Here is a 15,320-nt window from a genome sequence, read left to right on the forward strand (position 1 = left end):
TTATATGAGGTGTCTAAAGCAGTCAAACTCCTAGAAACAGAAAGTGGAATGGTGGGTCTGGGTGCAGTGGCTAAGCCTATAATCCCAGCAACTTGGGAGGGCAAAGCGTGAGGATTGCTTGAGGCCAGGAGTTCCAGACCAGCCTAGGCAAATAGTGAGACCCCCATATCTACAAAAAACTAAAAAATTAGCTGGGTATGATGGTGTATGCTTGTAGTCCCAGCTGCTTAGAAGGCTGAGGCAGGAGGATCTCTTGAGCCCAGGATTTTGAGGTTGCTGTGAGCTGTGATCACACCACTGCACTCCAGCCCAGGGGTGGTGGTGGTGGTGGGTGGGGGGACATAGAGTGAAACTCTGTCTGGAAAAAAAAAAAAAGAAAGAAAGAAAGTAGAATAGTGGTTGCCAGGGGCTATGCACGGGGTGGGGGGTGAGAGGTATTGTTTAAAGAGTATGGAGTTTCACTTTAGTGAGATAAGAAAGTTCTAGAGATCTGTTGCACAACAATATGCAAATAGTTAACACTATCATACTGCCCGCTCAAAATGGTTCAGATGGTAAATTTTACGTTATGTGGGTTTTTTAAAACCACAATTTATTTTTATTTTTATTTTTATTTTTTTTTTGAGATGGAGTCTGACTCTGTCGCCCGGACTGTGCTATGGTGTCAGCCTAGCTCATAGCAATCTCAAACTCCTGGGCTCAAGCGATCCTTCTGCCTCAGCCTCCTGAGTAGCTGGGACTACAGGCATGTGCCACCATGCCCGGCTAATTTTTTCTATTTTTAGTAGAGGCGGGGGTCTCACTCTTGCTCAGGCTGGTCTCAAACTCCTGAGCTCAAGGGATCCTTCCACCTCGGCCTCCCGGAGTGCTAGGATTCCAGGTGTGAGCCACCACAATTTTTAAAAAAGGTGACTTGGGTTAAGTTGTGCAATATACAATAATGGATGCTTTTTGTTCCTTTTGAGTTTCTGTGGTTGTATTTAGGGTGGGATTAGCTCGAAGTCAATCTTGCAGCAATACAGGGCTGCTTTGTTGGAGGCCTGTTTATCTTACATTTCAGTACCCAGCACATCCCAAGCTCCAATGAAATAAGCCATGAGAAAGTGGCTATTTTTATAGGAAGACTGTAGATTGCATCTATCTCCTAAGTTGTTACCCTCTTGTAGACATTTATTTTTCATAAAACATCAGATGACAAAGACGGACTATATATCCAATTGGAGAACAGGGTCAAAAATCATATTTCTTTCTGGAAAGTGTGTGGAATATTTGGAATAGAAAATTTTAATTTCTTAAGAAGAAATGAGCATCTATATTTTTCACCAAACACAATATTTAAATCAAGAAATATAATCTGGTTACCACATCAAAGTCCATATCATCTGAAAATAATTCCAAACTGTCCTCTGAACTGACACTTTCAGCCTGGCTGTAAAAAAAAAAAAAGAAAGAAAAGGAAAATGATTTTTGAGCCATTTTCTGTCAATAGATTTGCTTTCATTTCTAAATTGTCTTTGGAATCTAACTGTAACACTGTTCTTTTCAATAGCCTGTCTCGCCTTTTAGGGAACTGCTGATTGCAGAAATCAACTGATGCCCTGAGTAGGCAAAAAACATCAGATTCGGTCCCCGCAGAGCCGGCACACACAAACAATGAGCCACATGCAAAGGCCTTACCATATGATATCAATTATTGGAGGTGCATCTATGAAGTAAGGTCACTTTACTTTTTAAGAAACACACAGCAGCCTGCATTGCCACATCCAGGGGTTAAGGTGAGGTGGAACAGGGAAATGGGTATGGCTATCAAAGGGGACATGAAGAATTCGGTGTCGATGTTCTGTACCAATGTCAGTGTTCTGGTTGTGGTATTATATTACAGTTTTGCAAGATGTTACCGTTCGGAGAAACTGGGTGGAGTACATAGGATCTCCCTGTATTATTTCTTACAACTGCACATGAATCTACAATGACCTCAAGATAAACATTTAATTAAAAAAAATAGTGACTGCTAATTGCCACAAAAGTGGAACAACCCTCAGGCCCCTAGACTTCAGAGAAAAATGTGTCTGTTTCCCTCAGTGATTGTCATGAGAATTCCGATCATGTTGTGATTGTAGTGCCAGCCCAGTTGCTGTCCTCCGAGCCAGTGTACCTGTCCCAGGCATCAAGATATTTTCTTAAAATTCCCTAGGAGTAGCCAGGGTTGACAACTAGCGACTTCTGAAATAATGAGTATAAATGAATCCGCAATCAAGTAAGGGGAGAAACAAAAAATAAAATAAAATACTTTATGATCCTATTGCAGCAATTTTGAATGACATGGTAAAATTACAGACACCTAGGCTAGCAGAATAGTTTAATAAACCAAAGGGCAGAGGATGCTGAGAGGCAAAGACCCAAGATGCAGGCGGCAGGTAGATTCTGCAAACACTAATTGCAGGTACTTATCAAAGAATGCAGAGACACCCGTGAGATCTCGGGAGTACACAGGAATGTCACCACTCTCTCCAGTGTCTGTCACAACAGGTGTGGATACATGATATACATGTTGATGACAGGCTAAAGGAGTTATTTGCTAAAAACCATTCACAGTTTCCAAGAGAGTCAATCAAGTATGTACTGTACTTTGATGTGGTTGATTTCGTTTTCTCCAGGGTGAGACTGAACTTCCTGAGTGACTTTCCTGTTCAAAATATCCAGGTGAAGTCCATGCCGTTGGTGATGGTGGAGTGGAAAGAAATAACATGTAATTAGAAATGAGTCCTTGTCACTTGCTGCAAGTTATTCATTTTTCTGCAAAGATATACCCATTATTTTTTTAAAGTATTTTATTATTAGAATGATAGTCACACAGAAAATGGAGGTCTTTTATCCTACTGAAATAGGCTTCTAAGCATAAATATAGAATCAAAGGCACAGTGGCGGGGGCGGGGTGCATTGTCAGAAGCAGGCTACAACTATTGAAGATCACAAATTGGGGACATAAATTGTGGAATATGCACCAGAGTTCTATTTTTGCCTAATCATATACATATTTCTAGTCGCAGATTGTTTTGTATCAAGGGAGAAAATAAAAGGGATGGGCGCTTTAATGATTACACCTTGCCGAGAGACCAATTGTTGCCACACACAAGTCACCTGGCACTCGTTCCCCTCATACCTACGTGCGCTTGTTTCCCCCACGTCAAGGTCTGGGCTTGACCTTGGTCTGAAACTGAGAAGTGGTCGAAACTGGTTTTGGGTCACTTCATCCACTGTCCCCCAAACCCTGTCCCCAGGCATGTTTCTTCACACCAGCGCTTTTTACGGCTTCCAACCACTCTTCCTGCTATTCTGTCTTAAAACCGCAGCAGGCCTCACTCTCCCCACCCGCCACCTGGCAGGCTCCTACTCATCGTTCAAAACCCAGCTCAGGTGTGACTTTGTCTATAAAGACTCTTCCAAATGCCTCAGCCAGAGATCACATTTTTGGCTTTTGCCCCCAGAGCCCCCACGGTCTGTCACTACCGTATCACTTGCTCCACGGTAGTGTGCGGTTCTGGGCTGCAGAACTATGTCTGATTTGTCTTGGCTCGGGGTCTTGAAGAGTGGCTGATACACCGTTTGCCTCCAATAAATAGACGGTGAGTGAAGGGAAGAGGGAAAAAGTGGATGAGGAAGCAGATGGGAGCCACTACCCTCTTAAATTATCATATTAGCTTTTAAATCTGGCTCCCTAACACATGTTATAAAAAAGTACTGTTTTAAGGGGTGTTATTTAAACGGAGTAACTTCTATATTCAAGACTTCAAAGAGAACACTGACACCCCCACCCACTGCAGATCCTCCTTCAGGCAAAGTGAAATGTCTTAAATAGTTTGGATCCAAATCGGCTTCACAAGCCAAAGAATTCACATTTTCACTCAGCTGGCTGAATGTACAAGGCATCGGGCATTAGCAGGGTCACTTCTGGGCAGGCGAATCGCACGGTTGAGCTTTATTGGCTGGTTGGCAGCAGGATAAAGGGGGAAGGGGTCCCCAAGAGTCAGCCTGCGTTGGGGGCTGCAAACCCAAATGAATGTAGGGAAGGCATGAATACAGGTAAATGGCCCAGGAAGGACTCGGGCAACCGGCGAGATCAGACCCCTCCTGTGGGAACATTCCCAGCTTGGCCCCAGACTTCAGATCTTGTGGTTTTCAAGAGAAGATAGAGATACAGGTTTTTTTCATCTGCCGAGCTTTAAATGTTGGCCACCACGCCAAACAATGTTGAAACACTGGAGCCAGACAGAGCAGCTCCGTGGGCCACATCTCCGGTGTGCAGTTACGGTGGAGAGTGGAGGGAGGGGGTTCGTGCCACCTCAAGGGGGTGGTGATTTTGAAGGAGTTCTTGGAGCTGATCTTGGGCATGTTAGAGCTACCTCAGTTTTTCCCCAAGAGTTACTTCTCTGAGTCAGTGGCTAATGGCAGTCACCTGGTTGCAACTGGCCTGGTCTCCTGGGCCCTGAGAACGGCCTGTCGGCTGAGGAAGGCAGGCCCGAGCCAGAGGAATGGGGGCCCCTGCGGGGAAGGCCCTCAGCACGTGTGCCAGAGGTCGGTTCATGGCCTCGTCCCCTGATTCTCTGCCTGTTCTGTCCACGTGCGCCCCCGTCTGAGTTTTGTGATAATGTCAGAGGGTGAACTAGAACTCCTGGCTCCCCGGGGCTAAGGGTGAGGTGAATGGACACCACCCTCTAATTCCCAGGCTGGCTTGTAAGTCCAAGTCCACCATCTCCGCTTTGAGATGGACACGTTCTGGGATTTTATTTTTGTGAGGGAAGTTCCAAATCTCTACTTTACCTTGGCTACTTTTATGAGGAGAGTCTTCTGAAACGATTGATGTCCGCCTGCGCTCCTCCAAGGTGTCGTCTTTTTTATTCGCATGTAATGAGAATTCTAGAAATGGAAAATAAAGGGGCAGAGGGAAAGAGAGATAGGGAGGGGGGAAAAAAACCCACTTCTGAGAATAAGACTTTCATCTCGGGGTGAAGGTAGAGTTATTGTCAAAGCTTCCAGGAACAGAAATACAAGATGGAGACATTGTAAACCAGCAAATCTATCATGCGGGTGGCAAGGGCTGGTCTGTGGGGTAGGCAGAACGGGTGAGAACTGCCCTGCCTGCCACAGCTCCTAAAATCCCAGCGCTAGCTACTCACTCCTCTGAGCGCATAGCTTAACTCATGTCTGAGCATCTTCTGTTGAGATGACAAATCTAGGAGGACTGAGTCTTAAGCTGTTGTGTGCAAATATAATACTTCTCAAGTTTCTTTTTCCCATTTGTTTTCTCTCTTGTTCAACAGCCTTTAGTGAGCTTTCACCAAATGTCATCACTGTTCTCAACACTTTACACACATGACCTAATTTAATCACACTTGTCACCGTGAGAGGCACAGGGAACTGAGCAGGGCACCCCTCAGTGATGTGCTGGCAAATGTGTCACAGCCAGCTCTCTGGAAAACAAGTTCTCCCTGATGCATGCATAGTTTGCCAATTGCTGTGGTGTAAATGCTCCCACCTGGAGTAGCAGCGGCAGTTCTCAGCGGGGCCCCATCGGGGCTCCCCATCCCTGTGCTGCAGCCTGGAAACTCTCCCCCAGCAGTAAACTGGGTCAATCCCACAGCTCACCTCACTGGTTCCCCCTCTCCTGAGGATTACTCTGCTTTCATTCTTGATGTCCAGTGTCTCAAATCTATTGTTTCCTATATTTACCCAGTTTTTCACATTTTTCAGGCAGGAGGGTAAGTCCGGTCTTTGTTACCCAAATGTTTCTGGAAGTGCAAATCTTCTCCTTTGATTTGTGACCCTACTTTTGTCATTTATTAAATTCTTTTATATAGGTAATAGAATCTATTTCTGGTCCATTGAGCTGAACTCCTGATGACACCAGGATGTTACTGTTTTAATTACTAAGACTCTGCAACAATGTATTATATAATATTTTAAAGGATTAGTAACCTTCTCCCATTACATTCTTAATTCAAAAGTATTTGTTTCTCTTTCTAGATGAATATTAGAATTATTGTGCAAAGTTCTCTCCACCCAACACCCAACTCCCTGACAAATTTTTGGTAACATTTTCATTATAATTCCATAAAACTTATATGTTAATTTCAGAAAAAATTGGCAACTTTACAATATCCATCTTTCTATCTGAAAACATGAGATATTTTTCTATTTATCAAACCTACAAGTCACACATATTAACGTTATTGTTTTCTTGGATTTAATTTCCTTGTATATTTTCTAATTGATAAAGTTAGTTTATTTAGGTTAATATGTTAGGTTAATAAAGTATAATTAACTTTGTGTCCATTTACTTTAAAGAATCCTTTAATAAAATAAAAAGTTTCTCAGTTTTTTGGGGAGGGGGAGTTCTAGTTATGCTATCACATCATCTGCAAATAATATATTTAATATTTCCCCATGCATATATTTTTATTGCTTTATGCTATAGTTTGGATATTGGACCCTTCAAACCTCACTGTAAGATCTGATCCCCAGTGTCGGAGGTGTGGCTTAGTGGCAGGTGTTTGGGTCATGGGGGTGGAGCCCTTATGAATGGCTTGGTACCATACTGAGGGCAATGAGTGAGTTCTCACAAGAGCTGGTTGTTAAAAAGAGCCTGACTCGTCTGTCCCTCCCTCCCCTCTCGCTTCCTTTCTCTCATCATGTGATCTCTGCACAGGCCACTCTTCTCCTCCTCCCCCCACGGTGCAGGCAGCCTGAAGCCCTCACCAGGTGCAGATGCTGGCGCCATGCTTCTTGTACAGCCTGCAGAACCATGGGCCAAATAAACCTTTTCTTTATAAATTACCCAGCCCCTGGTATTCCTTTATAGCAATACAAATGGACTTAGATACTTTATACCTGAAATTAGCCTGAGTTTCCAAATTAATAATATATAAAAAGAGAGAGTGTGAGAATCTTTGTTCAGGTTTTGCTTTAAAAATTCTGACTGTTTAAATAACAAACATTGAAGCAGATTATTTGAGAGTTAGGGATATTTAGTTAATTGGAATTAAAAATGTGTGACTTACTTGAGACTAGTTTTGGAAGGATGGTATTGGTTTTTGTTGCCTGTGCTTTTTTAAGTGCCTGCTCCATTTGCCAATGCTTTGGAGACAATTTCAGCAGGAAAAACCCGTATTTCATGTACTCATTAAGGAGGAATTCTGTTTTTGCTATTTCACTACTCAAAAGAAACAAAGATATGATTAGGTATATCTGTGTGAAAGCATGTGCATTTAAAAAATATTTGATAAAATTAATTCTCTTGATTGCATTTGGACAATAATTGAACTATAAAAAAGTATAAATATGACTATAAAAATATAGGCTTTGATAAAATATGAAATGAGAAGAAACTTGTAAGCTATTTGAATAAAACACGCCCAGAGATATGCACGCATGGACTAGACTGATGATAGTTTTATCCTACTTATTTATTTTTGTGGGAAACATTGTATTAAGTTTTTTTGTTGTTGTTGTGGGTTTTTTTTTTTTTTTTTTTTTGAGACAGAGTCCCACTCTGTTGCCTGGGCTAGAGTGCCGTGGCGTCTGCCTAGCTCACAGCAACCTCAAACTCCTGGGCTCAAGCGATCCTCCTGCCTCAGCCTCCCGAGTAGCTGGGACTGCAGGCATGCGCCACTATGCCCGGCTAATTTTTTCTCTATATATATTTTTTTAGCTGTCCAAATCATTTCTTTCTATTTTTAGTAGAGACGGGGTCTCGCTCTTGCTCAAGCTGGTCTCGAACTCCTGACCTCGAACGATCCTCCCGCCTCAGCCTCCCAGAGTGCTAGGATTACAGGCGTGAGCCACCGCGCCCGGCCTGTGTTAAGTTTTAGACATAGGGAGAAATTAGAAGGTAGCAAAAGATGGTACTTTTGCAAGGGGAAAAAAGAAACTAACACTAAATGAGCACTTACTATGTGCTGGACAATACCCAGGACACACTACAGACATAAATTTCATCCTCAGTACAGCACTTTAAAATAGGTACTATTATTCCCATCTTTGGAGAGAGAAATAGAGGACTTGCAAAGTCGTTTGTCTTGGTAAATGGCAGAGCCAGCATCCAAACCTGGGTCTATCAGACTCACATGCCTAAGCTCTCACCAAAAACACCAAGTGACTTGGACCAAAAGCTTCTCCCCAGCTTTCCATGGCTTTACGGTAAACATGTTACAAAGCAGACACAGAGGAATGTTTAAAATGACAAAAGAAGGCTCACGTGAAAAGAAGCTCCCATACCTTTACCTTTCAGAGCCTCCCTTACTCAAACCCTCATCAATACTCTTGTCAATAGTACTTTCCTTCAATATCCTCAGCCTCAATACTTCAATTTGTCAGAGGTTTCCATCAGCCTTGGCGTGAGAGTGGTGTTCAAGGGTCAATAAGTGGCTGCCCTACATATCACCAATTGGAAGATGATGGGAGCCCTTCAGTCTACCACTGTTTTAGTTTTAGACTGAAATCCTCCCCAGAGGAGCTACAAGAACGTGGGGTGAAATCAGCTGGAATCGCAGAGCTTCCAAACAAAAGCTTCAGAAGAAGCTCCCATTCCCTTTGCAAACAGGTTCCCAGCCCTGCCTGCAACAGCCCCCTGGGGCTGTCTCAAGCCCACAAAGAGAGAAGAGCGCCTGCTTCCTTTGCTCTGTGGCAAGCTTGTTTTTCATATCTTCTGCATCTTTCTAGGATGGGGAGACACATAAACATGAACAAGTTCTCTGCAGCAAGGCTGCTTGGTTGGTCTAACTGGGGAGCCATTGCGCATAAATGCACTACTCTGTGCAAACATAGAGGCTGCTACTCTAGTTCTGTGAGTATTCTACAAATGGATAGAATCTTCTAATGTCACACTAGGGAGTGAGGGAGGAAAAGGAATTCTCCATCTTGAAGCTCTTTCAACTTTGAGCTCCTAAAAAAGACGAGGCTGCTGTAGCCAGAATGTGTTTGAAACACACATTTGGTTAACGCAACTGGTTTTAGAGAAACTACCATCTGGTTCATTTGCCTCATTTTCGACAAGTTATTGTTCTCCTCCCAAGAAAAGTTCAGATGTGAGAGGTATTAGGACTTAGTTCTAGAGGAGAAGTAAACATCAAGTTCTCAAAAAGAAAAAGTTCTGGCCAGACACAGTGGCACACACCTGTAATCCTAGCATTTTTGGAGGCCGAGGCAGGAGGATCACTTGAGCCCAAGAGTTCGAGACCAGCCTGGGTGACAGAGTGAGACCCCATCTCTACAAAAAAATTTAAAAAGTTAGCCAGGCCTGGTGGCACATGCTACTGGGGAGGGTGAGGCAGGAGGATTGCCTGAGCCCAGGAGTATGAGGTTGCTGTGAGCTTTGATTGCCCCACTGCACTGCAGCCCAGGTGACAGAGCAAGACCTCGTCTCTTAAAAAAAAAAGAAGAAGAAAGAAAGAAAGAGAAAAACAAGTTTTAGCATGACCTGATACCAAGACTACAGTGTCTCCTGAATCATGAAATTATTGTCCAAGGATGATGACAGAAAGAAATTTCTTTATATATTTAAGATGAGTTCAAGTGAGTTTCCTTGATCATGGAAGGAAACATCCAGGTTGGAAAAAGAGTGACAGGTAGTACAATTTTATCCCAACTCCTGCTCCTATAATTTTTCTCATTACAGATCTTAGTTTTAAAAATTTTTATTTATTTATTTTTAGAGATGGGGGTCTCACTATGTTGCCCAGGCTGGACTGAAACTCCTGGGCTCAAGTGATCCTCCTGCCTTCGCCTCCCGAGGAGCTGGCAAGACAGCAGCATGCCTTTAATAGCAATACTACAGTCTACTAAGAGTAAGTATAAATATAAAAAAATCCTGCCAATCATAACTATAAAAAGATGGTAAAATGAATCCCAATTTCAGAGATGTTAAAGTGTGGGGGAAAAATGTGTCTGAATGAAGGAAAAGGGGGCACTTAGAAAATAATTGTTTATTCCTAACATTGGTTTGCTTCTTTTCAACTCATTTCTTCGCTTTTGTATTCACAAATTAGGGAAAATTTTCAGCCAGGGCCACGCACTGTCCTGATACTCAGGTGGGGACAATCTTTGATGGGCAAGTTCCTTATTTTAAAAATGTGTTCAAATGTATGAAATCATCACTTGCCAAGGATTGTCAGGATTATTGCGGCTTCCTATGCGCTAATAGGCTTTAAGGGGTCGTGGAACTCTGGGCACGAGAAGATGGTGTCCCCTCACCTCTTCACCACCTGCAGCTCTGTGCTCGCTTTCTTCAGCTCTGCCGTCATTTGGAGTTTGTTTATAGTTTCTTGTGCTGCCCTGAAAAGTGACGGAGGTTTGTCAGTTTTGTTTTGTTTCGTGTTGTGTTCTGAAAAACTAAAAAAAATAAAATAAAATAAAGTAAAAGAAGGAGGGGAAGGGATTTGGCCAGAGTGAAGAAACTAACATTTTAAGAGCATCCACTGATCTCTGGTCGTTTTCTCGAAGAAACTCTTCAAAGGCCATTGCGTCATCTTGGAGCTTTCTTTCTGCTTTTACGAGCTGCCTTTCTTTCGTTGCTAGGCTTTTTTCATACTTTTTAATTGTGTTTCTTTTGGTTGACAGAGTATACTAGGAATGTTGAAAACAGCAGTACAAGAACATTACCCCGTGTTTCTAGTAGTACGTGTCGATAGTCTCACACTAAAGGGGAAAGTTAACATGCACAGTACGTGGTCATTTGCATCAGAAGTAATATTAATAATTTGCCCAAATCTTGGGGCAATGGCCTTTATTTCATGAAAGAATTTTATTTGGGGGGATAGTTAGAAGGGAGACTCATCCCTCTCTCTTACTTTAAGCCTCTGTGCTGTTCCCAACTGCCCGTGCCCCACAACTCAAAAATAGCTCTGTATCCCTCCAAAGGGCAGGTCCATCTGGTATTACCCACAGTGTGTTACCCTCCAGTACGTTCTGGGCCTTGGGACTGGGCTGTCTGCAGACACAAAGGCCACCAGCTTCTCCTCCAATAGGAGGCACCACGGAAAAAGGCAGTTTCAACTCTGCCACGCACGCCAGTGGTGCATTTCTGGAACCCAGCCCAAGGGTGTGGGTGTTTAATCATACTCAAGAGGCCTGTTTAGATCCTCAAACACAACTTCAACATCTGCCTTCTACATTTTTAGTACAGAATATAAGAATCCACCACTTGGGTTTTTAATGCCATGCATGAAAAAGAAACTATAAATAAACAAAGCCACATATATTATAAATTTAAAGTATGGAAAGAGATAATTTTAAAGAAATAACAAGCAATAATTAGACCCTCTAAGTTAATAACAAAAAATATTTCATTCATTTGTTGATTCGTGGAGTATTTATTTAGTGCCTACTGTGTGCCAGAACTGTTTTAAGGGGTGCGAATAGAGCAGTGAACAAAATAAACACAATTGCTTTTAGGGAGTGTCCATTCTAGTGCGGGGAGAGGATAAAAAGGGATGGGGCGCTCACAGGCAAGGGCAGGCGGCTGCTACTGTGTAGAGTAGCCAAGGAAAGTCTCCCTGTTGGGATGACAATTCAACAGAACCTGGAGGGAAGCAGGGAGCCAGTCAGGAGGCTGTCTGAGGGAGGACGGTTCCTCCTAGAAGGAAGAGGCTCCAGTGCAAAGCCTTGAGGTAAGAGAGGGATTGGTGTGTCGCAGGGACAGCAAGGAGGCCACTGTGGCTGGAGCAGAGTGGCCAAGAGAAAGGGTTTGGATCATAATCCTGAAAGCCACAATCCTGAACATTTGAAATCTCGAAAGATTCCCTCTTCGTATTCAATTTTCTGGAACAGTATTGTAAAATAAAAATTATTTCTTCTTTAAATGTTTGGTAGAATTAACCAATGAATCTGGATTTTTCTTTGTGAGAAGATTTTTACCTACAACTTCAATTTCTTTAAGAAACATAAAGCTTCTTAAGAAAGCTTTGGTAGTTAGCATCTTTCAAGGAATCTCTCTATTTCATTTATGTTGTCAAATTTATTAGCATAAAGTCACTCATAATATTAAATTTATAATATATTAACATTAATAATATTTTCTAAATGGGTAATTTGGGTCCCAACTCTGCCACAAACAAAAAAAAGAAGAAAGAAAGAGAAAAAAAGGAAAAGAAAGGAAAGAAAGAAAGAGAAGCCGTGAAGCCACTTCAGTTTTTGAAAACTATCACAAGTTGCCTAGAGTTGGCCAGACTGCAAACTTTCAGAGCATAGTCCCCATGGTCCCCAAGACTGCCCTCACTTCTGACACCAACTGCAAGTTTGAGGTGTTCCCCCAAATACCCTCCGTTTTGATACTTTGCCAGAAGGACTCACCGAACTCACTGAGAACTATCATTCTCATGGGAATGGCTTATTGCAAGGAAAGGATACAAATTAAACTCAGTCAGAGGCAGAGACACACAGGCAGGGGCCGGGGGAGTTCTAAATGCAAAGCTTCCAGTGCTCCCTCCCCATGGAGTCAGCATGGGCTACCCTCTGGCATCTGTATGTGAAAATACACACGAGCTTCAGTGGCCTTTGTGTTCACCGGGGCTTCATCAGGCAGGCATGATGAATTGATCAACTGTGTGGTTGATCTGTCTCCAGTCTCTAGAATGGAGACTGAGTGTGACCCAAAACCCCACTCCAAGTCACACTGTTAATATTTCTGGCATGGCCAACCCCCATCCTAAGACTGTCGGACGTGCCAGCTCTACCTTAAAGACAGACACCCTTATTAGGTATTAGGTATGACACGGATTACCTCCCAGAAGTCAAGGGCAAAGGCCAGACTCTTTTTGGACACGGTATACAGTTCTTCCTCAGTATCCACAAGGGATTGGTTCCAGGGCCCCCAGGACACTGAAATTCGTGGATGCTCAAGTCCCTCACATAAAATGGCGTAGTATTTGTATATAACGACGCTCCTCCTCCCGTATACTTTGAATCATCTCTAGATTACTTATAACACCTAATGCCATTTAAATTATACGTAAATGGTTGTTATACTGTAGTTTTTAAAAACTGTACTATTTCTTATTGTTGTGTTGTTATTTTTTATAGTTTTTTAGTATTATTGTTTTCAATCCGCAGTTCATTGAATCCACAGATGCAAAACCCTCAGATACAGAGGGCTGACTGCACAAGTCTTTTTGGTAATTGGACTCCATTAAGTCACTTTGGAACACTTGGCCAAGCTGGCTGGGGGAGGGAAGGGTAGTAAAGAAGGGGAATGAGGCACATTTAATACAAATGTCTTGAAATCCTCGTGTATGGGTCAAGCACCACCTTAAACTGTCTGGGACATCAGCTATGTCAGCAGGATTTTATAATAAAGGCCAAACTCAGGCCCAGGGAATAATAATTAATGAACAAAAGCAACAGGTTCTCAGTTACTGTAAGTGAGATGTTTATGCTGACTGTGGCTGGCAGCACATGATAATGTTAACTCACTAGATTTGTGATGTGAAATTATGAAAAGTCCAGTGCATTTTCATTTACTCATTAGCATCAAAGACTTTAATCAAGAAGATTATCTTCTGTAGATGATCAGAGACTTGACAACAGAGGTATAAATAAGATTCAGTTCATTCGTTTTGTCATCATTCTCCCACTGTTAAGTGCTTGGCGTCTCTCTTTCATCTATTGCAGGGGAGTATGCATATAGAGATATTAAATTATGTTTTCAGGTGTAGGCCTGGATTCTAGTTAAACGGTTTTGATGGTAGGATAAAAGCCTCTATTATTTTTATAAAAGATGCCAACAGGGACCTGGCATTCTCTTCCGGCATCAGTGGGTGTCAGGGAAGCTGGAAGAATTTCAGAATTCTGTGCATTTCCAGAGTGTCTGAATTTCCACCATATTCAACCAAAGCCCCAGGAAAATCTGGATTAAATTGGGACTCTTGGGTGCTATCCTGGTTGTGCGGGAAAGAATTGGGAAAAAGGGAGAAACTGGGACCAGACATTTCCTCAAATAAGTTTCCTGATAGATTCTAGGAAGTATAGAATTTGTCTGGGATACTAGACTGTAAGCTGTCTGAGGGCATGGTCTTTCTATGCCACACTGTTTGGCACATAGTAAATATTTTTCAAATAAATCAACACAGAAATGAATCGATCTGTTCTACCAATGGATTTGGGGCATATAAGGGTAAAATAAAATGTCAAAGTAAATATTGGACAACGCTATGCAAGAAGTCTTCCATTTGGCTAATGGGAGAAAGAAATTATTTCTACTACCTCAAGCAGAAATCTGTCTCTGTGCTCATTAATAAATTCATGGACAGTCCTTTTTGAGTCTGCACCTGTAAAGAAAATTGAAATAGACTCAGGTTTAGTTCATTATGCTCAAAGATGTGGTCTAAAATAAAAGTCATATAGTTAAATTACTATATACAGTATGTATCTAAACATTAAAAAAAAATATGCCTTCAAATAAACTTTTTCTAACCACTCAAAAATTAATTTAATTATAGTAACTACCATTTATTTTGTGTCTGGCATACTCCAGGAACTTCATTAGACACTTTAAATACATTTAAATCATTTAATCCTAATAACCCAAACTAAGGTACTTATTACTATTCCCATCCCATTAATGAGGTCCTAAACTTTAGAGCTGTCAAAATTCTTGTCCAAGATCACACAGCTAACAAGTGGCAGAGAAGAGGGATATATCTCCTAAGCCCATTTCACTCTAAATAAGACAACTTTCCATCTTAATGTTTGGCCAATCTAGACATAAAACTGAAGTCCTTAGGCAAATAAAATGTTTTCGGGAATCACAAACCAAATTTATGGCAATAAAGGAAAGGAAGACAATTAATTTTACCATCTAGCAATAGAAAATACCAAAAATTTCCTTTCAACTTTTCTTTATTCTGGAAAACTGTACATATATTGCATCTCAATAATGTTTGCTGTGTGAAAAACCAACAGAATGTGGTATAGAATAAAGTCTCTTAATAAAAATGAAGATAGAAGTAGAAATAATATTTCCCAAATAACCAGTGAGCCTGCACTACACTAGAGGCCACAATCTTCCTGGGGTTGTATTCGGCCTCCACCTCTTTCTAGCTCTATGCCTCAGTTTCCTCATCTGTAAAATATGGGTACAAATGGTGGTAGATCATATTACTGTTCTCAAACATTTGCTGCCCCTCTCTGTGAGGGGTTTATCTCCCCCTCCCCCGGCCCTTCCACCCCCGCCCAGTAGATGTCAGGCTTGACCATTAACTGGGTGTAGCCCATGGAATGGAGGTGGACGTGCTCTGTGTCGCTTCCAAGAAGCAGCTTTGAGAACCACA

At 42.0% G+C, this 15,320-nt stretch overlaps 1 protein-coding gene across 1 annotated transcript in view; it reads right to left on the bottom strand.

Moving 5' to 3' along the window:
- CCDC38 (coiled-coil domain containing 38) overlaps positions 1-15,320 on the bottom strand; it is a 42,710-nt gene that overhangs the window by 14,557 nt on the left and 12,833 nt on the right. Inside the window, exons 5-11 of the mRNA XM_069491353.1 lie at positions 14,254-14,318; positions 10,457-10,620; positions 10,249-10,329; positions 7,059-7,210; positions 4,817-4,917; positions 3,556-3,594; positions 1,363-1,425 (exon numbers count right to left, since the gene is read on the bottom strand). Coding sequence (XP_069347454.1) covers positions 1,363-1,425; positions 3,556-3,594; positions 4,817-4,917; positions 7,059-7,210; positions 10,249-10,329; positions 10,457-10,620; positions 14,254-14,318 — 665 coding nt within the window. The remainder of the gene's footprint in view (positions 1-1,362; positions 1,426-3,555; positions 3,595-4,816; positions 4,918-7,058; positions 7,211-10,248; positions 10,330-10,456; positions 10,621-14,253; positions 14,319-15,320) is intronic.

This window comes from Eulemur rufifrons, chromosome 16 (genome assembly GCF_041146395.1).
Source record: "Eulemur rufifrons isolate Redbay chromosome 16, OSU_ERuf_1, whole genome shotgun sequence".
NCBI lineage: Eukaryota > Metazoa > Chordata > Mammalia > Primates > Lemuridae > Eulemur > Eulemur rufifrons.